The sequence below is a fragment of the Choloepus didactylus genome, chromosome 27 (genome assembly GCF_015220235.1).
Source record: "Choloepus didactylus isolate mChoDid1 chromosome 27, mChoDid1.pri, whole genome shotgun sequence".
In the NCBI taxonomy this organism is placed as follows: Eukaryota; Metazoa; Chordata; class Mammalia; order Pilosa; family Megalonychidae; genus Choloepus; species Choloepus didactylus.
The window spans coordinates 3261831-3285225 of record NC_051333.1 but is presented as its reverse complement, the minus strand read 5'-3'; the positions used below and the strand labels follow the sequence as shown (position 1 = coordinate 3285225).

General features: G+C 51.7%; 1 protein-coding gene across 5 annotated transcripts; it reads right to left on the bottom strand.

Annotated features, from left to right (window-relative positions):
- Positions 1–264: 264 nt before the first annotated feature.
- Positions 265–20727, bottom strand: PTPRH (protein tyrosine phosphatase receptor type H). 5 transcript variants are annotated; one of them, XM_037819567.1, is made up of 20 exons: positions 20614–20727; positions 19367–19400; positions 18890–19156; positions 16019–16285; positions 13785–14051; positions 11739–12005; positions 11150–11416; positions 10623–10889; positions 9636–9932; positions 9060–9326; positions 6697–6775; positions 6534–6581; positions 4050–4140; positions 3161–3251; positions 2997–3073; positions 2771–2905; positions 2409–2531; positions 2058–2218; positions 949–1084; positions 265–843 (listed from the first exon to the last, which is right to left on the bottom strand). In XM_037819567.1, the coding sequence occupies exons 1-20, from the start codon at positions 20662–20664 to the stop codon at positions 703–705; spliced, it is 3333 nt and encodes a 1110-aa protein (XP_037675495.1). In that variant the 5' UTR covers positions 20665–20727; the 3' UTR covers positions 265–702. The 5 variants fall into 5 exon arrangements, with proteins under 5 accessions (XP_037675495.1, XP_037675497.1, XP_037675496.1 ...); XM_037819569.1 differs by lacking the exon at positions 11150–11416; XM_037819568.1 differs by lacking the exon at positions 13785–14051.
- Between the last annotated feature and the right edge of the window lie 2668 nt (positions 20728–23395).

Genomic DNA, 23395 nt, shown 5'->3' with positions numbered 1-23395 from the left:
TCCAGGCTCAGGAGGAGACGCCCCCACCCCACCCCCGACCCCGCCCCAGCTCCAGGGAACCGTGTCCACACTTTCTGGACTCAGGCGTCTGGAACCCCCACCTCCTCGGAGCCTCAGCCGTTCAAACCTACCTTTGCAGGTGCAACGTTTTGGGTCCCTCTGGCTTTCTCCCTGGGGTTCAACACCCAGACCTCAGAAACTCCATTGCTCCCACCCCCACCCCAATATTACTTCCAGACCCAGAAATCCACCAGGGCAACCGGCTCTTGGGAGAGCAGTTAATAATTTAATAAATTATGGGATAGAAAGAAAAATACATACAGGCAGCGAGGTGCAGGAGGGCCTTGTCAGAGGGACCCCTTCAACCCCAGAGCACACAAGACTGATTTGGCGGCTGAAGTAAAAGCTGGACAGGTTCCTGCCCGCTGTTGCTCCTCGGGCAGCTGGAATTCTGGGCCCTAATTCCCTCTTGCCTTGGAATTCCAGCTCCCCTCCTTGAGACCTTGGCGCCTGGGACCTTTGTCTCCTTCAAAGGACTAGGAAATGCCAGCTCCCAGCCCTCTCCCCCTCCAAGGAACCAGGAATCCGGGGCCCACCTTCCGCAGGACCCGTGAGCCCAAGCCCACCAGATCCTTCTGCCCCTGGGAAACAGGAGTTCAGGCTCCCAGCCCTGTCCTCTCCCAGGGATCCAGGAATCCGGGCTTAGGCCTCCCACTCATGGGCCCGGATGGCAGCTATGTTCTCGTAGAGAAGGTCCTCACGTGCAGCCCCCTTCTCAGCCGGAACTGGGGCTGCTTGCTGGAGGAACCTCAAGATACACTGGTGCAGAAACACGTACTGGGCCTGGGGAGGGGAGAGGGCCGGGGGCAGCCTCCTGAGCCTCAGCCTGCCTTCACCCCGGGCCCCTCCCCCTCCCCGCTCCCCTCCCCTCCCCCCTGCACCCCTCACCTCCGTCTGCACCATCAAGGGACGGCTCTCCCTCATCTTCTTCACAAAGTTGAAGGGTCCCACGAGACCCTCGCACTCCAGCTGCCGCAGCGAGACGTCCAGGGCGATGAGCGTGCCCGTGCGGCCCACCCCGGCACTGGACAGGGGAGGGGCGTTCAGGCCGCGGGAGGGGGAGTCTGGGGTCTTGGCTTACTGGAGGGGTCTGTGTTAGGTGTGCCCAGAGACCCAGGTATTCAGTGAGATTCTGGGGGATCCCATTTAAGTGGGGAGTTCCCACTTCAGTAGAAAATAATGAGAAGGTCTGTGTGTGGAGTGAGTTCTTTGTAACCTGCCAGGCCCTGGGCTGAGTGCTTTGCCTGCTTCAGTCACTCTGGAAGTTGGGGCTATTAGATGCCCATTTTACAGATGAGAAAACAGGGGCCGAGCAAGACCACCTAGCTAAGAAGTGGCAGAGCTGGGGTTCATGCACAGGCCGGTAATCCTGACCACCATATGGGGGAAGAGAGGACACTATAGCGGGGCCACCTCCAGAGGGGGCTGTCGGTGGACGGGGCTGCTCTCAGGGCCCCGTATAGCAGGGACGCTAGGAAGCCATGAGCACAGCCAGAAACAAATCCCAGCTCAGCCAGGGACCAATGGCTTAAGCTTTGACTCTTGATTTCCTTGAGACAAAATAGGGGGAAATCCCTCTCCCGTGGGGTTGGGTCAAGGATGGGCGAGCTTGTGGCTAAGACACTTTCATCACAGATTGACACACGTAAGTATTCCCTACGTGTCAGCTCTCACCGAAACCAGAGCTCCGGCCTCAGAGGACCATCACCCCAGAGGGAGCCCCTCTCCTCATGCCCTGAATGTTTATAAATTAGGTGACATCTGAGCAATGGACATTCAGCCTAAATCGATGGGGTGGGCCCCAGTCCAGGAGCCTGAGGAGGTGCTTTAAATGATTCTCAAAACCTTTGGCTGCTCCCTCCTCCTGCCCATTCGTTCCTCCTTCTGTTCTCCTTCTCCTCGCTCACTTCTCCTCCCCTTTACCTTCTCGTCTTTCTTTCCCGAGGACCCACATGGCACCCTTCTCTGAGCCCCGAGGGGCTTGGGCTGGGCCTCACCTGCAGTGCACGATGGGTGGGCCTTGCCCCGCGGTCTGGTCCAGCCACTGCCGGAGCATCTTCCAGAAGGCCAGCAAGGGGTCTGGGGACTGGGGGACTCCGTGGTCTGGCCAGGCCACATAGTGGAACTGACGGACGGACAGGGTCTCCTGCTCTTCCATCTGGAAGGAGGGGGTTGGGGGGAGGGAGAGCCACAGGCTCGGGGACCTGGGGAGGCCCGAGGGGCTGGGTTCCCCGACCAGTGGGGAAATCCCCGGGGGCACTGAGGACCCTCGGGGGAGTGGGAAGAAGCCTAGACCCCGTGGATGTTCCAGGGGGCTTCCTGGAGCGTCACCAGGTGGGGGGGCTCACGTGGAGAAGCTGAAGGTCCCGTACGGTCCAGTGCTCCTGCACCTCCTCACCCACCAGGACCACCTGCAGGTGCCCGTGGGTGCACGGCTGAGCGTCCAGGGGCCAGTAGTGCTCACACTTCACCTGGGAGGGGGGTGGGGGGTCAGACCGAGAGGTGCCTCGTGCACCCTCCCATGGCCCTTCTCACCAGAACCGGGGCAGGAGGGCCCGCCCCTCTGTCCCAAGGCCGCTGGGCTCACCCACACCCCACGTGTGCACCAGCGGGTGGTCTGGGGGTTGGGGAGGTCAGGGTTGGAGACAGATGCGGAGTCAGGGTTGGGGTCACATTAAGGGAAGGTCATGGCTGGGGCCGCCCCTCTCACCCGGCCGGACTCCACGCAGTTGGTGAGCATGACCAGGGTGCGGCACCTCTGCTCCCACACCATTCGCCAGAAGTCGCCCACGGTCTGGGGGAGGGGGCCCTGGGCCGCGATGAACTCCTGGGTGCTCCAGAGCCCCTGGTCGGGGAGAGCAGGTGAGGCGGGAGGGGGGCTGCGGGCGGTCCCCTCGGGCCCTGGTCGCCCCGGGCTGGCTCAGCCCCTTCCTTACCGGCATGAAGCTGGCGTTGATGTAGTCAGAGCCCGGCTCCCCATGGAGGGGCTCCAGGGGCACCCGGGACCAGTCATCTAGGGGACGAGGCCGGCATCAGCAGTGCAGACAGGGGTGGGGAGACCCAGGGCTGGGCACGGGCTCAGCGGAACCCCAAGACTCACAGGGCAGCACGTTTCGGTAGCGGTTCTTGACTCTGTTCTCCGGGCCAGACGCCACGGCCTGAGGCTGGCTGTAGCCCTCCAGGGCCAGTTGCTGGGGGCGGAGGCAGAGGAGGGGTGGGTGGAGGCTGGGGTTCCTCCATCTTCCCCCAGGGGTTCCCCTAACAGTCCCTGTGGTGGTTCAAATCACATCCCCCACAAAGCCCTGTCAAGTTCTGATCCCCACTCCTGTGAATAGGATCTTCTAAAATCCTACTCAGATGAAGCGAAATTGAATCCTTAATCCATATGACTGGAGGCCTTAAAGGCAGAGAAAATTTAGATGCAGTTGTAGGAGAAGCCAAAGGAGAGAGGGATGGCCAGAGACGAGGCCAAGGTGCATCGACACACCAAGAATTGTGGCTGCCCGTCACCAGAACCCCACGGACTCCAGGAGAAAGTCAGTCCTGCCGACACCTCCAAGTCGGACCTCCAGCTGCCAAAACTGCCCAAGCCAACGCCCTCGTGTAAGGCACCCACAGCGTGGTGTTCGTCACGCAGCCCTGCAGACACCGACCTGCCTTCATCACTCTGCTTACCCCACTGCCCGCTGGGTTTCTAGGGCTTATGTCTCCACCACCCCCGTGGGACATTGGGAGGATTCGGGGGAAGATGAGGGCTGAAGAAGTAGGCAAAGGAGCAGGTATCGGGAAAGCCAGGCCATCCCAGGGAACTTCTTTTGGACTGACCAGAGTACACACCACTAGTTCAAGATTTCAGTGACTTGAAAAGCAACTCATGCATGAGAATTTCTGTGTCATCTAACGAAATGTGTGTTGCTGCTTCCATCGATTTCCAAAGGGTGTGGAGCGGCCTGGGGTGGCCCAGCCCCGCGCAGCTTTGCCTCACCCACCTGGTACTCCTCTGCAAAGCCGTAATTGCTGTCCTTCTCCTTCCTCCTGATGTGGTCAGCAAAGTCTGCAGCAAGGATGTCTCCTGGGGAGCTGTAGGGGGAGAGGGGAAGGGAAAGGAGATTTTAATGTCCTTTACTAGTCTTCTCTTGGGACTGCCTCCACTTAGGATGCTCTCTTTCTCCCGGGCTCTGAGTCTACTCCCTCCCACCTTCTCGAAGGTCTCCAGCCCTCATATTGCCCCTCTCCTCTGTATCTGCACCATCTCCTCTTTCCCTGCAGCTTGTAAACATGCCATATTTTTAAAATCCCTCCACTCCATGTAGCTCCAGCTCGGGTTCTCTCTCTCTTCCCCTTCACATCCAAACTTCTCATGCAGACAAGCTCCCCCCACTTCCTTTCTCACATCACCACGACCTGGGTTTTAAAACCCACACTCCTGAGAAACGACGTCTTCCAAAGTCACCACTGACTGCCCTGGCTCTAAATCCAAAGGACACATCTCAGTCCAAATCTCACCTGGCCACTCAGCAGCATTTAAACCCACTGACTGCTCCTTCCTTTGTTTCCAGATCTGCCCTCCTCCGCAATGCCCTCTTCCGATCCGCCCCCTTCCTCTCTGGCTGCTGCTTCTCCATCTCCTGATTGCCCTCCTTCCTCTGCCCACCCTGCAAGGCAGGTGTTCCCCAGAGTCTATCTCCAAGCCCTCTCTTCTCACTGGACACACCCTTCTTAAATGGTTTTGTCCACTCTTGTAGCTCCACTTTCGACCTTATATCAGCAACTTCTGAATCTCCTTCACCAGTTCCTACTTCTTGCTCTCTTGAGCTTCACATCTATTTTCCCACCTGCCACCTGGACATCTCCACCCAGGTGTCCTACAGGGTGGTCACACTAGGACATCCAAAAATGTGCACTGAGGAGGCTGATCTCAAAATGCTCAACACATAGAAGGGGCCAGACTTGGAATCAAACAAGTTCAAAAATACCTGGCAGGAGCTGAATGTGGCAATGTGCGCAGGGTAAGTTGGAACGAGGCTAACTTTAGTGGGGGTGGGACACTGGCTAAGACAGGTGCTGTGGCAAAGAAGAAACTAGATCTCATTTTCCCCCACATCTGTATTTGTTCCACCTCGTGCATCTGTATCCCATGGCCCCTGCCTTGGGCTAGACTCATCTTTTTGTGCCTCGTCTCCCAACTTCCCTTATTTCCCCATCCTTTCCTCTCTACCAGCCACAGGGTGATCTTTCTCGCATAGAGATTTGATTATTATTGACCTATTATGAAAGAGGAGGGAGAGAGAGATGAAGACATTTGTGCAAAGTTTCTCCTGAACCTCAGGACCTCTTTTCCAATTATCTGCTCAAGTCTCCACTTGGATGTCTAATAAACATCTCAAATTTAACATGTCCACAGCAGAGCTCCTGATTTTGCCCCAAAATCTGTCCTCCCATATCAATTAATGGTGACTCCAGCCATCCAGCTGCTCAAGCTAAAATCCCTAACGTCACCCACGAGCCCTCTCTGAGTCTCACGCCACACACCCATTCTTTTGGCAGACCCTATTGTGTCAACCTGCAAAGCGTACCCAGAACCTGACACTCCCAAACATCTCCACCTCCGACTCTCTCCTCGTCCAAGACACAGTCGTCTCTTCTCTGGACTAATACACGCCTCTTCCCTGGCCTCACTACTACTTGTGCCTTTGCCTCTTAAACATGTTAGATGATGTAACTGGTCGGTTCAAAAACTCTCATCTCAGAACAATAGCCCTGTCCTTAACAGCATGTGCAAGGCCCCACCTGATTCTCTCTGCCTTCACTTCCTACCCGTCTCCCTTCATTCCCACTGCTGAGTCCCAGGGATGCTCAGCATTCTCTGAACACACCAAGTGCGTCCCTGTCAGGGCCTCAGTGCTCGCGGGTCCCTCTGCCTTTTCCCCAGATAACCACTTGGCTCCTTCCCTCACCTTCTCCAAAAGTCGTCTTCTTGGTAAGGACACCCTCTCTAAAAGTTTAATTCCCTCACTTTCCCTGCCCGTGTCCTCATTCCTGCTTTATTTGTCTCCAAGTATATATCATGTGCCACATTCTTCATTAGCCAGCTTGTTTATTGATGTCCTCCTGTGTTAGAATGTAAGATCCAAGAGGGCAAGAATTTTTCTTTAATTTACTGGTATTTCCTCGGCATCTGGAACAGTGCTGAAGCACAACAGATGCTCAGTTAATAGTTGTTGAAGGAATGAAAGAATGAATGAGTGAAAGCCCCAGCGTGGAGACTGGAACTGATTCCAGTGCCACGTCCCCGGCTGCCTAGGGAGTGAGGAGTGAGCCCGTGGTCCATGTTGCAAAGTGCTTTGTTCCTTCTGCAGCACTCATGTGGGGGGAACTCGCTGTCCCTGGTCTCAGACTACCCGGTACCCAGCAAACACCCCCTGACTGCACCTGACAGTGATTCCTTTGGGGCTCCCCAAAACTCTGCTCACCTTAAGACCAGTTTCCTGGAGGCTTGCTGCTCCTGGCTCTTCCCTCTCCTGGGAAAAGGACGTTGGGATGGACAAAAGGGAATGAGGCTGAATTCAATACTCCTCATCCATCCCCCCCTCCACACCCCCATCCCACAGGTGGTCAGTCTGTTTTGAGTTTCACCTTCTCTTCAGGAGGAAAATCAGCAGGCCCACCAGGATGAGAAATAGAAGGACTCCAACAATGGCCCCAGCAATGACCCCTGGGGGCAGAAGGCATGGGGAGCCGTTAGAGCCCACGTCTTTCCCACTGAACTCCTGGCTCCCTGCTCAACCAAAATTGATCAGGGGCTCACAGGGCCAATGCTAGAGCAGAAAGGGGAAGGAGAGTCCTTCTGCAAAGTGCCAGACAGGTCTAACCTATGTCCATTCCTGTTCAAAGCCTCACATCCCGCCCAAACTTTCCTCTTAGTCTCCCTGTTCTCCAGGAGCCTGGTCCAAAGACACCATTTTCCCAGGGACCTGGTTGCTGATCCAGGGCAGTGGTTTTCACCTGGTGGTGAGTCTGCAACCCTCTCCCAGGGGACGCTGGGCGATGTCTGGAAATATTTTTGGTTGTCACAACTGAGGGAGGGTGTTACTGGCATCCAGTGGGTGGGAGACCAGAGGTGCTGCTAAACATCCCACAATGCACAGGAAAGGCCCCCCATGTCAAAGAAGCATCTGGTTCCAAATGTCAATAGGGCCATTGACACTACTGAACAAGGTTGAGATAGATACTGCAGAATTGCTGCTGCTCCAGCACCTTGGACAGCGCACGGGACACGCTAGTTATGCATAATCTATTGAATCACAGTCTAGGAAGAACTGAAGCCCTCAGTGCCAGGAAGTGTTTCTCAGCCTCAGCACCACTGACATTCTGGGTTGGATCATTTGCTGTGGGACCGTCCTGTGCATTGTAGAATGCTGAGCAGCTTCCCTGGTCTCCACCCACTAAACGCCAGTAGCACCCCAACTAGATCCGAGACCTCGTCTTCTCAGGGGTCCTGTTTGCCAGGGGAAGACTCCCCAGGAGGGGGCCTAAGGAGGCCTGGTGGAGCCTCAGAGTTCTCCTAGGATCTGTCCTTAGGAGCCTGGTTTGGGAAAGACTCAAGTTAATGACTGACTCCATCAGCCATGGAGGCCCCAGGCTGCAGCCTCTCAACAGCCCTGGTTACCACGGTGAGCCTGCCTGGGCAATCTGGGTGGGTGGGGAGGCTGGGTACCCTCATAAACCTGCTTCTGCAGAGATGGACTAGAGGCTCTGTCCAAGTCTCCCTTGTTGCTAAGAGAGGGATACCCCTTTAATGGGATCCAGTGCAGTCTGATTTGGAGACGCACCCATCTATCATTGCCTCAACCTATAGCCTCTTGCCAGAATGGAGACCTAATTTTATAAGGGACCCTCATGCCTAGGAAGTAAGTGAGCTATGGCCATGGTAATGGCACATGGTTGGAATCTTCCCAAGTGTAAGGTTCAAACTTCTTCAAGTACCCCATTGCTGAATGCAAAACAGTGCAGCCACTTTGGAAGAAAGCCTGGCAATTCCTCAAAACAGTGAAACACAGAGTTACCATGTGATCCAACAATTCTGCTCCTGGGTGTATACCCAAGAGAAATGAAAGCATAGGCTCTTTGTATGAACCATACAGTAATTCTGCTCACCAGCGTACTGAGAGCACCCCTGGGAAAAATGTCATTTGAGCACATAGTAAACAATCACTATAATGTTGTCATTTGTAGATTTAAAGATCTTTCAGTTAAAGTGAAATTCCTTAAAATGCTGCTAAATAAGCTACATAATAATGTATAGGCAATGATGAATAAAACAATAGACAAATTAATTATCTCAAAAAAAAAAAAAAGCATAGGCTCACACAAAAATGGGTACAGAAATGTTCATAGCAGCCCTCTCCACAATGGCCAAAAGGTAGAAACAAATGTCCATCAACTGGGGAATGGATAAACAAGATGGGAGGTATCCATGCAATGGAATATTATTCAGCCATAAAAAGGAACGAAGTGCTGATACATGCTACAACATGGGCGAACCTTGAAACATTATGCTGAGTGAAAGAAGCCAGTCACAGAGGATCACATATTGTATGATTCCCTTTTCATGAAATGTCCAGGATAGGAAAATCTATAGAGACAGGAAGTAGACTAATGGTTGCCCAGGGTTTGGGGGGATGGGAGAATTAGGGGGTAATGCTAAGGAAAGTGGAGTTTCTTTTTGGAGTAACGAAAATGTTCTAAAATTGCTTGAGGTGTTGGATGCACAATACTGTGACTATAACTAAAAGCCATTGAATTTTTCACTTTAAGTGGATGAATCATATGTTATGTGAATTATATCTCAATAAAATGGTTTCTAAAAATAAACAAGAAAAAGGCAAACAAACAACAAAAAAAGAACCCATTCTAGGGTGAGCCTCTCTTACAACAAGCCTGATGGGGCTTAGCAAGGGTTTCATCCTGGCTCCCTGGCCCTGCAGGATAGTGCTCACCTGCACTCTCGGTGTAGCAGGTCACTGGGGCAGAGTGTGCCCTAATTCCATCCCAGGTGGTACTGATTGTGGCTGGATAGGACCGAGCTGGCTGCAGGCCTGACACGGACACATGCTTCTCACAGGATAACCTGTCTTCAATCTGCTGCTGACCACCCACCTCCAAGGTGAAGTTCTCGTAGCCTCCCTGGGGGCAGGACCAGGTCAGGGTGACCCCGTAGCCCCCCGAGGTGCTGACACAGGAGGTGATGGTGACAGGGGCTGGGGCTGGGCAGAAAGAACAAGAGGAGTCAGGGAGGAGGTCCTCTGACAGGTCCACCCATCACACCAATTCTCTGAGAAACTAGCCCATCCCTCCTCCCACAAACCAAAATATCTCAATCATTTGTCATTCTCCCTACATGGGTCACAAATAGCTTCCAAACTACAATTCCCATGAACCCCTAGACTGTATCATTGCAACTCATAGTCATTGTCCCATGGCCTGATGGGATTTGTAGTCCATTGGCCTCTCATCACCCCGAGGTTTGTTTGACCTAAGACCAGCCCACCAGGTAAAGGGGGGACCCATCTCACCTGTGGATGCACAGAGGTGCTGTGAGGAGCTGGTTGTGTTGTCCCTCTCTGCCCTCACACTGAAGTTGTACAGAGTCCCAGGTTCAAGGGCCTTCACCATGTACGAAGTCTCATTGGTCTTGTCTGTCTGATTGGCCTGATCTCCTTGGGGATCTTGATCCTGTTGGGGCTGTTCTCTGGCCCACTGGACTTGGTATATGTAGAGCTGAGAGTGAGGGTCTTCAGGGGGGTTCCACTTTAGGGTGACTGAGTTGTTAGTCTGAGTTTCATTCTTCAGATCTGTGACCTCATTGGGAACTGAGAAGTGCGTATTAGAGATTTAAGGAGGATGTATCCTCAGTGACCCTCCTACCCAAGCCCGCTCATCTTCCCCCTTAAAGCAAAGCTGAGATGCCTCAGTCACTGATGATCCTGGAAACCCAGACCTGGTGGGCACCTAGAAATCCTCTGTCCTCCTGTCCCCCATCCACAGCCCTGGTCCCATCTGTCACCCTCTATCCTCCCTCCTACAGTCAGCCCAGGACAGGACCCTTTCTCACTTTTAGACACACCAAGTTTCTAGACAGAACTACCAGCTTTATGCTTCTTAGCCCAAATGGCCAAGGGTTAGAGTTCCAGCCCCTGGTCATTGGAGTAACTGGTTCCACTCATGCTCAGAACCCACTTCTTGTTTCATCTAATTGGTGTGACAAGCTGTTCATTAGTGTCAAGCTAGTGACTTCATTGGTTCCCCAGAGGTGGTGCTGAGAGATCAGTGACCCTCTTACTCCCCAAAGATCCTCTCTTCCAAAGGACAAAGAGACAGTCCCCCTCTTCGGAAAGCCCTGGCTGCTGAGGAAAGACTTCCTAGAACCAGATCTACAAGCTCAGTGCCAATTGAGACCAGGTAGGGTCACCTGAGCTCTGTTAAAGAAAGCAGCCAACACGCCTCTCCTATTTCTTCCCCCACTCCAACACTACTGGGTCTGAAGCTGGACTGTATCTCACCTGTAGCCTCAGTGAGAGTCTGGTTCTTGCTGCTGATTCCATTCCTCATGGCCCAGATGCTGAAGGTGTACAGGCTCCCAGCATTCAGGTTCTTCACCATGATCTCGGTGTCTGAGATGTTTTGGGTTTCATTGGCCATGCCCTCCTCAACCCACTGGACACAGTAAGTGTAGGGTGGGTGGTCAGGGCCCTGGGGAGCTGTCCAGTTCAAGGTGATGGAGCTGTTGGTCCGGTCCTGCATCCTGAGACTCATCACTGGGTTAGGAACTGACAGAAGAAACAGAGTCAGCGTTTCCCACAATCCCTAGAACCTGAGGTGTTCAGAGCAAAGGGGAGACGTCCTTTCCCCTATAGAGTCCTGATGTCTAAGGAGAAACACTCCCTAGCAACAGGACCTAAAACTCAAAGGTTCAGGGATTCCTGGAAGACCTGGGCATTGTGTGTTTTCCAGGGACAATCCCAAGGTCTCATAAATGTCCATTCATCCACCTCAGTAGTGCTTGGTCAAGGATTTAAGGCTGTCTCACCTGTAGCCTCAGTAATCTGCTGGTTCTCACTCATGACACCATTCCTCTGGGCCCACAGGGTAAAGATGTACTGTGCCCCAGGATCCAGGTTCTCCACTGTGACCCAGGTCTCTGAGGTGCTTTGGTTCCCTTGTATGATGTCATCCCTCAACCACTGGACCCAGTAGGTGTAGAGTGGGCGGTCAGGGCCCTGGGGAGCTGTCCAGCTCAAGGTGATGGAGCTGTTGGTCTGGTTCTCCATCCTGAGACTCGTCACTGGGTTAGGAACTGGCAGAAGCAACAGTCAGGGTTTCCACATGCCAGTCCCCAAGCATCTAGTGATTTTCTCTGTCCCTGCACAGCCCTGCTTGTTAAGAAACACTTCCTAGCAAGGGGACCCAGAAAGGCCCACATTCAGTGGCAGGAGGCTTCTAGTCACACTCTCCTCTTTGTCGGACAGAGCCAGCCCCAGCTGTGGCTACATCTCACCTGTGGGCTCAGGTCTGGTGCAGAAGCTTAAAGATCAAGAGGCCAGAGGTCAGAGGAGGTGCCATCCTTACTGGCTCTTAACCTCTCACCTAAAGAGGGAGTGGATACTGATGCTTCTTACCTGTGGAGGCATTGAGAGTCTCCCGGGAGCTCGGTGCCCCATCCTTCTCTGCCCACACATAAAAGTTATACAATGATGCGGGTTCAAGTCCGTCCACTGTGATCCTGGTGTCTGTCGTGTTTTGTGTCTCATTTTTACCACCTTCTCCAGTGCACTGGACCCAGTACGTGTAGCTCTGAAGGCCTGGGCTCTCGGGGGCTGCCCAGCTCAGGGTGATGGAGCTGTTGGTCTGAGCCTCCACAGTCAGGTTTCTGATGGGGTTGGGGGCTGAAAATTGGGGCAAGAGAGAAAATCAGTTTTGCTTTCTGGCTCTCAAGCTTTCCAGCCCTTTTTTAACCTCTGAACCTGGCAGGTGTGGGCTGGATGGTCTAGACCCTCGCCATCCAATATGGCGGCCACGAGCTACCACACGAGGCTACTGAGCTCTTGAAATATGGGACTTGTCCAAAGTGAGATGTGTCCGAGTGCAAAATATGCACCAAATTATGAAGAAATGGTATGAAATAAAGATGTACAATGTCTATTTGTTACTTTAAAAAAGATTGGTTACTCTCTCTCTAGCTAACCCAACTTGGCAGGTGAACTCACTGCCCTCCCCCCTACATGGTACCCGACTCCCAGGGGTGTAAATCTCCCTGGCAATGCAGGATATGACTCCCGGGGATGAATCTGGACCCGGCGTCATGGGATTAAGAACATCTTCTTGACCAAAAGGGGGATTCAAAATGAAACAGAGTCAAGAGGTCACTCCGGTGGGCACTCTTACGTATTATATAGATAACCCATTTTAGGTTTCAATGCATTGGAATAGCTAGAATTAAATACCTGAAACTATCAAACTGCAACCCAGTAGCCTTGACTCTTGAAGACGAATGTATAGCTTACAAGGGGTGACAGTGTGATTGTGAAAACCTTGTGGATCGCACTCCCTTTATCTAGTGTATGGATGGACAAATAGAAAAATGGGAACAAAAACTAAATGAAAAATAGGAAGTGAGGGGGGAATGATTTTGGTATTCTTTTTTACTTTTTTTTTTTACTCTTATTTTTACTTTTTCTGGTATAAGGAAAATGTTCAAAAAATAGGTTGGGGTGATAAATGCACAACTAGGTGATGGTTCAATGAACAGTTGATTGAAAACCATGGATGACTGTATAGAATGTGAATATATCTCAATAAAAGTGAATTAAAAAAAGATTGGTTATATGTTGAAAAGATAATATTTTGGATCTATTCATTTAAATAAAATATATTAAAATTCTTTTTCCTGTTTTAAATGCACCTGCCAGAACATTAAAATTACATATGTGGCTTACACTATGTTTCTATTGGACCACGCTGGTCTAGACTTGTGCTTCTGAATTTTAATGTGCCTACAGGTCACCGGGGGACCTTGGTGAACAGCAGATAATGACTCAGTCTGCAGAGGGGCCTGAGTTTTGGCATCTCCAACAGGCTCCCAGGTGGTGCCGATGCCTCTGTCCATGGACAACACTCTGAGAAGCTGGGTTGTGTGAGCCTCGGTCCTCTAGACCGTGACCCATTTGGAAAGTGGGAGGAGAGGCAGAGTCAGTGTCCACTTCCCACAGTGCCCACCACCACACCTCACCCCCAGAGCTCAGGCACCACGCCCTGGCCCCGATACAGCCCAGGTTGCTAATGAGAGACATTCCCTAGTATTACGGTCTAGATTCTAGGGAAACGCAGATGCTGCCTGATCCGCTTCAGAAGCTGGAGGCCCCATGGACATTTTTTTTCTCCATCTCCTGAGCCAACAGCCACAGAAAGTGGCCAATTATCTCCTGTGAGCTCAGCAAGGGCCTGGCTCAATTTTCTCCAAGGAGGCATTGGACTAGAGAACATGCCAGGTTCTCCTGCCAGTTCTCAACCATTGCCCACCATATTCCTTAGAAGAAAGATACAAGGAAAGAAGGACAGAAGGAAAGAAGGAAGGAAGGAAGGGAAAAAATGAAAGAAAGAGAGAGAAGAAATGATTGATGGAAGGAGGGAAGGAAGGAAGAAGGGCAATACTAGTTGTTTCCTACCTGTGGAGGCATTGAGAGTCTCCTGGGAGCCCTTCACTCCATCCTTCTCTGCCCACACATAAAAGTTATACATAGATGCAGGTTCAAGTCCATCCACTGTGATCCTGGTGTCTGTTGTGTTTTGGGTCTCATTTTTGTCACCTCCTCCAATGCACTGGACCCAGTAGGTATAGTTCCGAAGGCCTGGGCTCTCGGGGGCTGCCCAGCTCAGGGTGACGGAGCTGTTGGTCTGAGCCTCCACGGTCAGATTTCTGATGGGGTTGGGGGCTGAAAATTGCGGCAAGAGAGGAAATCAGTTTTGGTTTCTGGCTCTCAAGCTTTCCAGCCCTTTCTTAACCTCTGGACCTGGCAGGTGTGGGCTGGATGGTCTAGACCCTCGCCATCCAATATGGCGGCCACAAGCTTCCACACCAGGCTACTGAGTTCTTGAAATGGGGCTTGTTCAAAGTGAAATGCGTCCAAGTGCAAAATATGCACCAAATGATGAAGAATTGGTATGAAATAAAGATGTAGAATATCTCTTTGGTATTTTCAAAAAGATTGGTTATATATTGAATTGATAATATTTTGAATGTATTGGTTTAAATAAAATACATTAAAATTAATCCCACTTGTTTCTTTTTCCTTTTTAAAATGCATCTGCCAGAACATTTACAGTTACATATGTGCTCTCCCCCTACATGGGACATGACTCCCAGGGCTGTAAATCTCCCAGGCAACATGGGACATGACTCCCAGGGATGAGCCTGGCCCAAGCATCATGGGATTGAGGAAGCCATCTTGACCAAAAGGGGGAAAAGAAATGAAACAAAAAGAAATGAAACAAAATAAACTGTCAGTGCCTGAGATATTTAAAATAGAGTCAAGAGGTCATTCTGGAGGTTACTCTTATGCAAGCTTCAGCCAGATATTGCAAATTGCCACAGTGTGCCAAGCCCCAGCCTACAGAGTTCCTGAAAACCCTAAAGAATACCCTCAGCTCTCTCTCAGACTCTATCAAAATTTCACTTATTAAGTTTATTTTTTCAGAAACTTAAAGCCTCCAGATAGTTTCTAGGCCAGATAAGCCCTGAAACCCAGAGGCACCAGACTTTCCAAGAACCTCAACCAGTTTCATTCCTCTACCCTATAATGCTGACAGCCCTTTTTTCAGCACAAAGAAGTTAGATTGGACATTGCCCAGATATCCCTGAAGATTGAGAGAATGAGCAAATGAGAGGGAGGAGGTGTAACTGAGAAGTAAAGATTTAACAAATGATTATGACTACTGAATCATTATCTAGACCTTTCTTTTTAGTATCTAGTGTATCCTAATAGGCAGAAGGAAATACCTGAAATTGCTGAACTGTAACCCAGTAGCCTTGATCTTTGATAATAATTGTATAACTATATAGCTTTTAGCTTGTGAACATGTGATTGTAAAAACCTTGCGACTGACACCCCCTTTATCCAGGGTATGTGCAGATGACAAATAAAATAAAGACAAGCATGAAAAAAAATACATATGTGGCTGACATGATGTTTCTATTGGACCATGCTGTTCCAGCCATGTGTTTCCAAATATTAATGTGCCTAAAAATCACTGGGGAATCTCATTAAATGGCCAATAATGATTGAGTCGGTCTGCAGAAGGGCCTGAGTTTCAGCATCTCCAACAGGCTACCAGGTGGTGCCGATGCCTCTGTCCATGGACCACACTCTGAGAAGCTGGGATGTGTGAGCCTCGGTCCTCTAGACCGTGACCCATTTGGAAAGTGGGAGGAGAGGCAGAGTCAGTGTCCACTCCCCACAGTGCCCACCACCACACCTCACCCTCAGAGCTCAGGCACCACGCCCTGGCCCTGATACAGCCCAGGTTGCTAATGAGAGGCACTCCCTAGTATTATGGTCTAGATTCTAGGGAACCATAGACACTGCCTAACCCACTTCAAGGCTGGAGGACTCACAGACATTTTTTTCTCTATCTCCTGAGCCAAAACAGCCCCAGGAAGTAGCCAGTTGTCTTCTGTGAGCTCAGCGACAGCCTGGTTTGATGTATCCCAAGGAGGTATTGGACTAGAGAACATGCCAGGCTCTCCTGCCAGTTCTCAACCATTGTCCACCATATTCCTTAGAAGAAAGATAGAACTAAGAGAGGAAGGAAAGGAAGAAGGAAGGAAGGAAGGAAGGAAGGAAGGAAGGAAGGAAGGAAGGAAGGATGGAAGGAAGGAAGGAAAACACTGGTTGCTCCCTACCTGTGGAGGCATTGAGAGTCTCCTGGAGGCTCGTTGCCCCATCCTTCTCTGCCCACACATAAAAGTTATACAAAGACGTGGGTTCAAGTCCGTCCACTGTGATCCTGGTGTCTGTCGTGTTTTGGGTCTCATTTTTACCACCTTCTCCAGTGCACTGGACCCAGTAGGTGTAGCTCCGAAGGCCTGGGCTCTCGGGGGCTGCCCAGCTCAGGGTGACGGAGCTGTTGGTCTGAGCCTCCACGGTCAGATTTCTGATGGGGTTGGGGGCTGAAAATTGCGGCAAGAGAGGAAATCAGTTTTGGTTTCTGGCTCTCAAGTTTTCCAGCCCTTTCTTAACCTCTGGACCTGGCAGGTGTGGGCTGGATGGTCTAGACCCTCGCCATCCAATATGGCGGCCATGAGCTACCACACGAGGCTACTGAGCTCTTGAAATATGGGACTTGTCCAAAGTGAGATGTGTCCGAGTGCAAAATACACACCAAATTATGAAGAATTGGTATGAAATAAAGATGTAGAATATCTCTTTGTTACTTTAAAAAAGATTGGTTACTCTCCCTCTAGCTAACCCAATTAGGCAGGTGAACTCACTGCCCTCCCCCCTACATGGGATCTAACTCCCAGGGGTGTAAATCTCCCTGGCAATGCAGGATATAACTCCCAGGGATGAATCTGGACCCAACATCGTGAGACTGAGAACATCTTCTTGACCAAAAGGGGGATGCAAAATGAGGCAGAGTCAAGAAGTCACTCTGGTGGGCACACTTATGCACTATATAGACAACCCATTTTAGGTTTTAATGCATTGGAATAGTTAGAAGTAAATACCTGAAACTATCAAAGTGCAACCCAGTAGCCTTGACTCTTGAAGATGAATGTATAGCTTACAAGGGGTGACAGTGTGATTGGGAAAACCTTGTGGATCACACTTCCTTTATCTAGTGTATGGATGGACAAGTAGAAAAATGGGGACAAAAACTAAAGGAAAAATAGAGCGTGTGGGGGGGGTGATTTTGGTGCTCTTTTTTACTTTTATTTTTTACTCTTACTTTTAGTTTTTCTGATATAAGGAAAATGTTCAAAAAATAGATTGGGGTGATGAATGCACAACTATATAATGGTACTGTGAACAGTTCATTGTACACCACAGATGATTGTATGATATGTGAATATATCTCAAGAAAACTGAATTTAAAAAAAGGTTTGTTATATGTTGAAATGATAATATTTTGGATCTATTCATTTAAATAAAATATATTAAAATTCTTTTTCCTGTTTTAAATGCACCTGCCAGAACATTAAAATTACATATGTGGCTTACACTATGTTTCTATTGGACCACGCTGGTCTAGACTTGTGCTTCTGAATTTTAATGTGCCTACAGGTCACTGGGGAACCTTGGTGAACAGCAGATAATGACTCAGTCTGCAGAGGGGCCTGAGTTTTGGCATCTCCAACAGGCTCCCAGGTGGTGCCGATGCCTCTGTCCATGGGCCACACTCTGAGAAGCTGGGATGGTGCTGGTTTGAATCTATCAGGTTCCCCAGAAAGCCATGTTCTTTTACCCATTCTTGAAGGTGCAGACTTATTGTGGTTGGGATCTTTTGATCAGGTTGTTTCCATGGAGATGTGATCCACCCAATTTACATCTTAATTGGGTGGGTCTTAATTAGTTTTACTGGTGTCCTCTATGAGAGGATAAAAGGCAGAGACATTTTGAAGAAAGCTCAGAGATGCTTAGAGAAACAACACCCAGAGAACTTTTTGGAGACAGCCATTGAAACCTGAACCAGGAGAGAAGCTAAGAGATGAAATCCAGAGTATGCCCTGGAGAAGCTAAGAGAGGACCCCCAGACACTTAGAGAGAAACACCCTGGGAGAAATAAGCAAGGATGCACAGGAGCTGAGAGAGAGAAACTAAGAGTGAAGCCCGGAGACACTTTGGAGTAAGCAATGGAAACCAGAAACTAACCCTGGGAGAGGCCGAGCAGACTCCAGCCATGCCCCTTCCCATGTGACAGAGGAACGTCAGATGCCATCAGCCTTTCTTCAGAGAAGGTATCATCCTATCAATGCCTTAATTAGGACATTTTCATGGCCCCGGAACTGTAAATTTGTGAACTAATTAACCCCTATTGTAAAAGCCAATCTGTTTCTGGTATTTTGCATCCCAGCAGCATTAGCAAACCAGAACAGATGATCCAGGACTCTGGCCTCTAGACCGTGACCCATTTGGAAAGTGGGAGGAGAGGCAGAGTCAGTGTCCACTCCCCACAGTGCCCACCACCACTCCTCACCCCCAGAGCTCAGGCACCACGCCCTGGCCCCGATACAGCCCAGGTTGCTAATGAGAGACATTCCCTAGTATTATGGTCTAGATTGAAGGGAACCGTAGACACTGCCTGACCTACTTCAGAAGCTGGAGGCCCCATGGACATTTTTTTCTCCATCTCCTGAGTCAACAGTCCCAGGAAGTGGCCAGTTGTCTCCCGTGAGCTCAGCAAGGGCCTGGGTCGATGCACTGGAAGGAGGCATTGGACTAGAGAATATGCTAGGCTCTCCTGCTGGTTCTCAACCACTGCCCACCACATTCCTTAGAAGAAAGATAGAAGGAAAGAAGGAAGGAAGGAAGGAAGGAAGGAAGGAAGGAAGGAGGGAAAAAAATGAAAGAGAGAGAAGGAATGATGGATGGAAGAAAGGAAGGAAGGGAAAAGGGAAAGAAGGAAGGAAGGAAGGGGGAAAGAAAGAAGAAAAGGAAGGAAGGAAGGAAGGAAGGAAGAAAGAAAGAAAGATAGGAAGGAAGGAAAGAAAGGAGAGAAGGAAGGAAGGAAGGAAGGAAGGAAGGAAGGAAGGAAAACACTGGTTGCTTCCTACCTGTGGAGGCATTGAGAGCCTCCCAGGAGCTCTTCACTCCATCCTTCTCTGCCCACACATAAAAGTTATATAAAGACGCGGGTTCAAGTCCGTCCACTGTGATCCTGGTGTCTGTCGTGTTTTGGGTCTCATTTTTACCACCTTCTCCCGTGCACTGGACACTGTAGGTGTGGTTCTCAAGGCCTGGGCTCTCAGGGGCTGCCCAGCTCAGGGTGATGGAGCTGTTGGTCTGAGCCTCCACAGTCAGGTTTCTGACGGGGCTGGGAGCTGCGAAATTCAGAAGGGTCTGACATGAGCAGAGGAACAAGTCAGCCCTCTCCCTTCAGTGCTGCCAGCTCAGCTGCACGTCCAGAAATCACAATTCCCAAGGGTCCCTGCAACGGACCCCTGCCACCCCCACGGGGAAGCCCTCCCCCAGAGGCTCGTGGAAGGTGAGCTCCTCCTTGTGGGCAGTGAACGCAGGCAGGGGCCACTCACCATCCGCCCTGGTCCTCGTCCAGACGCACAAGCCCTGGGGGGAGCCAGAGGAGGGAGCATCAGGCCCTGAACCTCACCTCGGTTGACCCAGGGCAGGTTGTCGGGGCAGGTGGGGACCCCCTGCCCCTCTCTCTCCGTGTCCCCCAGACCCCTGCGCACCCCTGCGTGAGGGTGAGGAGGAACCCAGGAGGCGCCTCTCCTCCTCCAGGGCTGGGCTGTGACAAACGTCACCCCAAGGGAGTCCCTCTGGGGGTGGAGCCCAGGGGATCAAGGAGCTTGCATTAGCTTGACTGATAAGGCCCAAAGATAAACACATGGGTTCCACTTCCCGAAAAATACAGCCTCGGAAGCCTCGGGGCAGGGGGCAACCAGAAACTCCGGAAGGAGGGGAGACACTGAGGTTGGGGGCTGAGGGCCTGGACCCCCGGGTCTGAGGGAGGAAGGGGCTGGGCCTGGACCCCTGGGTCTGAGGGAGGAAGGGGCTGGGGCCTGGACCCCTGGGTCTGAGGGCTGAGGGAGGAGGGGCTGGGGGCCTGGGTCTGAGGGAGGAGGGGCTGGGGGCCTGGACCCTGGGTCTGAGGGAGGAGGGGGCTGGGCCTGGACCCCTGGGTCTGAGGGAGGAGGGGCTGGGGGCCTGGACCCTGGGTCTGAGGGCTGAGGGAGGAGGGGCTGGGGGCCTGGACCCCTGGGTCTGAGGGAGGAGGGGCTGGGGGCCTGGACCCTGGGTCTGAGGGAGGAGGGGGCTGGGCCTGGACCCCTGGGTCTGAGGGAGGAGGGGCTGGGGGCCTGGACCCTGGGTCTGAGGGCTGAGGGAGGAGGGGCTGGGGGCCTGGACCCCCGGGTCTGAGGGAGGAGGGGCTGGGGGCCTGGACCCCTGGGTCTGAGGGAGGAGGGGCTGGGGGCCTGGACCCCTGGGTCTGAGGGAGGAGGGGCTGGGGTCCAGCTGCTAGTCTGAGGGAGGAGGGGGGCTGGAGACCAGATCCTGGGTGTTTATGAGCATACTTGTATTTTGCCGGAAACCAGAGTTTTCTCACCCCACACACTGCTCTATCTAAGAGCCCAGGTGTAAGACACCTCCCTCCACCATCTCCCCTCACGCCTTCCTTCTCCAAGGAGACATCAGCCCCTCCCTCCTCGGCACCCAGGGTTTGGGGACCCCAGCTCACTCATTCCTCAGACAAAGGGGTCCAGCAGGCAGACCGTCCCTCCCTCGTCCCAGGCTCCAGCCCCCCTGGGGGAGCACTCACCAGCAGCAGCAGGCACCCCCAGGCCCTGAGGCCCCCGTCAGCCCCGGGCATGTCTGCAGGCACTGCCGAGGGACCAGGAACCCAGCCAACACCCACCACCTGTCGGACTTTCACCTCAAGAATTTCCCCTTTCCCGGTCCAATGAGGAGGCCCAGCCGGGAAGGGAGGAGGCGGAAGTGGAGCCGCCAGCCAGAGGCGCAGACCCCGGCCCCGCCCCGCACCCTCCTCTGTCTCTGCTCCGTGTCCTGACCTTAGAGTTGCACCTGCTGCACCTGGCCAGGGAGTCTCCACCCTGCGAATCTGCAGCCCCCGGCTAACCTCACCGTGTCCTGGGAGCCTCCTTCCCCCTCAGTGGGAGTAAAACCCCTGGAGAGAAGCCCCTGCCCACACCCCCAGTGCGGAGGGCGCCCACCGATCACAGATGGGCAGGGGGCATCTGGGGGGGGGGTCCTCTGACACCCCGTCTCACAGATGGACAATTTCACATCGAGCCTAGGCCGGGGCCAGACCACCTGTCCTGCAGCCCCTCGGCCTCTGCCTGCCCTTACTCACCTGGCCGCCCGTGCCGGCCGCTGAACGGGCCCAGGTGTCTCCTGCTCCCTCGCATTTGCCTGCCCTGTCTCCTCCGCCAGGTGAGACCTTTCTGTGCTTCTCCAACACTCTTGTTCCCGTTTCCCCATCAGGAGTCAGCTCAGACCCCCCCCACCCCGGGCCAGTGCCTTCCTGGCTCTTTCAGTCCCCTGTAGAATCGCCTCTAAAACATGTCAACTGGGTGATGACAGTTTGCATTTGCCTCTTCCAGCGAGGGCTTTCTGAGAGGACAGCCAAGCAAGCGACAAAGCCAGGCTGTGTTTGCACAGCCACTTGGCCTTGAGCAAGTTACCTAAATGCCCAATGACTCAGATTCCTCATCTATAAAAAGTGGGCAGAACCTGTGATAATATATCGTGATGAATAAGTGAGTCGGTATGTGGAAAATCTTGGAGCCATGCCTGGTCTGTCTGAAACAGTCTCTAGTTATTTTTGGCTCACCTCTAACCTCCAGTGCCCAGGGGGGCCTGGCACCAGGGCTTCTCAGCATGTTTTTGTTGACTTACCGGTTACATGTGCACACTGGCTGTTTTAATTTCACATATTGTGGTGGTTGTGAACGCGGGATGCGGAGTTGTAGGCCTGTGTTTGCATCCTGACTGCTAGATACCTTGGGCAAGTCATTCAAACTCACTGTGCCTCTGTCTCCTCATCTATAAAATGGATTCTAAAATACTCTCTAACTCATGAGGTTCTGGTGAACTGCAGTGAGGTAATACATATGTATCAGTCATCTATTGCTGTGTAACAAATTACCCCAAATCTCAGTCGCTTAAAACTACAACAAACTTTTATTAGCTCATAGGTCCTGTCCATTGGGAATTCAAGAATGACTTAGTTTTGGGCTCAGGGTTTCTCTGGAGGTTGTGATCAGGATTGGATGGGGCTGAAGGATTCATTCTGTGATGTGTCATTCATGTGGCTGTTGGCAGGAAGACTGACTTCCCCACTGCATGCCCCTCCATTGGGCAACGCAAGCACCCTCACAACATGGTGGCCGGCCATCATTTCTGGGGTATCCTCTTTGTATTGTAGGTCAGCCTTATTCCTGTGGGAGGGGGTTGCAGAAGAACGTGACTACTGGGGCCATTGGGAGGTGGTTATCACCACTTGCCGGACACAGAGTAACCATCCAATACATGCTTGCCAGTTTAACTACTTTGCGAAGGGGAAGGAAAGGAGAGGGAACTCAAATTACTGCACCTCTCCGGAGTATCTTAGTTCTGTGACATCACCCCCATTTCAGAGGATGAAGCTGGACCCAGAGGGGATAGGACCCCAGCATTCTGGTTTGCTAATGCTGCTGCCATGCAAAATACCTGAAGTGGATTGGCTCCTATAAAGGGGATTTATTAGGTTACAAATTTACAGGTCTAAAGCCATAAAAGTGTCCAAACTAAGGCATCAACAAGAGGATACCTTCACTGAAGAATGGCCAATAGTGTCTGGAACACCTCTGTCATCTGGGAAAGTACATGGCTGGTGTCTGTTGCTCCTTTGCTCCTGGGTTCTGATTTCAAAATTGTTTTCACCAAAATGTCTCTGGGCTTCTGTCTCTCTTAGCCTCTCTCTCTCAGCTCTTGTGCATCCTTGTTTGTTCTCCCAGGACATTTCTCTCTAAACATCTGGGGGTCCTCTCTTAGCTTCTCCGGGGCAAACTCTGGGCTTCATCTCTTAGCTTAGCATCTCCAGACATCTTTCTGTCTGTATCTTCAAGCATCTGGGTCTGTGTCAGCTCTTAGCTTCTCCAGGGGACAAACTCTGGATTACATAACTTAGCTTCTCTTCAAAATGTCTCTCTCAGCTTCTCTGAGCTCCTTCTCTCCTTGAACTCTCTTAAAGGACTCCAGGAAACTAATCAAGACCCACCCTAAATGGGTGGGGTCACATTTCAGTGGAAATAATCTAATCAAAAATCCCACCCACAATTGGAATAAAAGAACACACCTTTCTGGGGTCCATAACATCTCCAAACCAGCACACCGAGGATTCAACCTCTGCCGTTTTTTAAGCTGACCAATTTCATGGCATTGGCTTGAGTAGCTCAGGAAACTAAAACAGAAGGGACCCCATTTCCTCCCACCTGCTTTGGTTTCTGTTCCAATCTCCCCTGTTCTCCCTCATAGCTTGGTCTCTCTCTCCTCTGGATCTCCCATCAGCCTGCAGACGTGCTCACCTTCCCTACCTCATA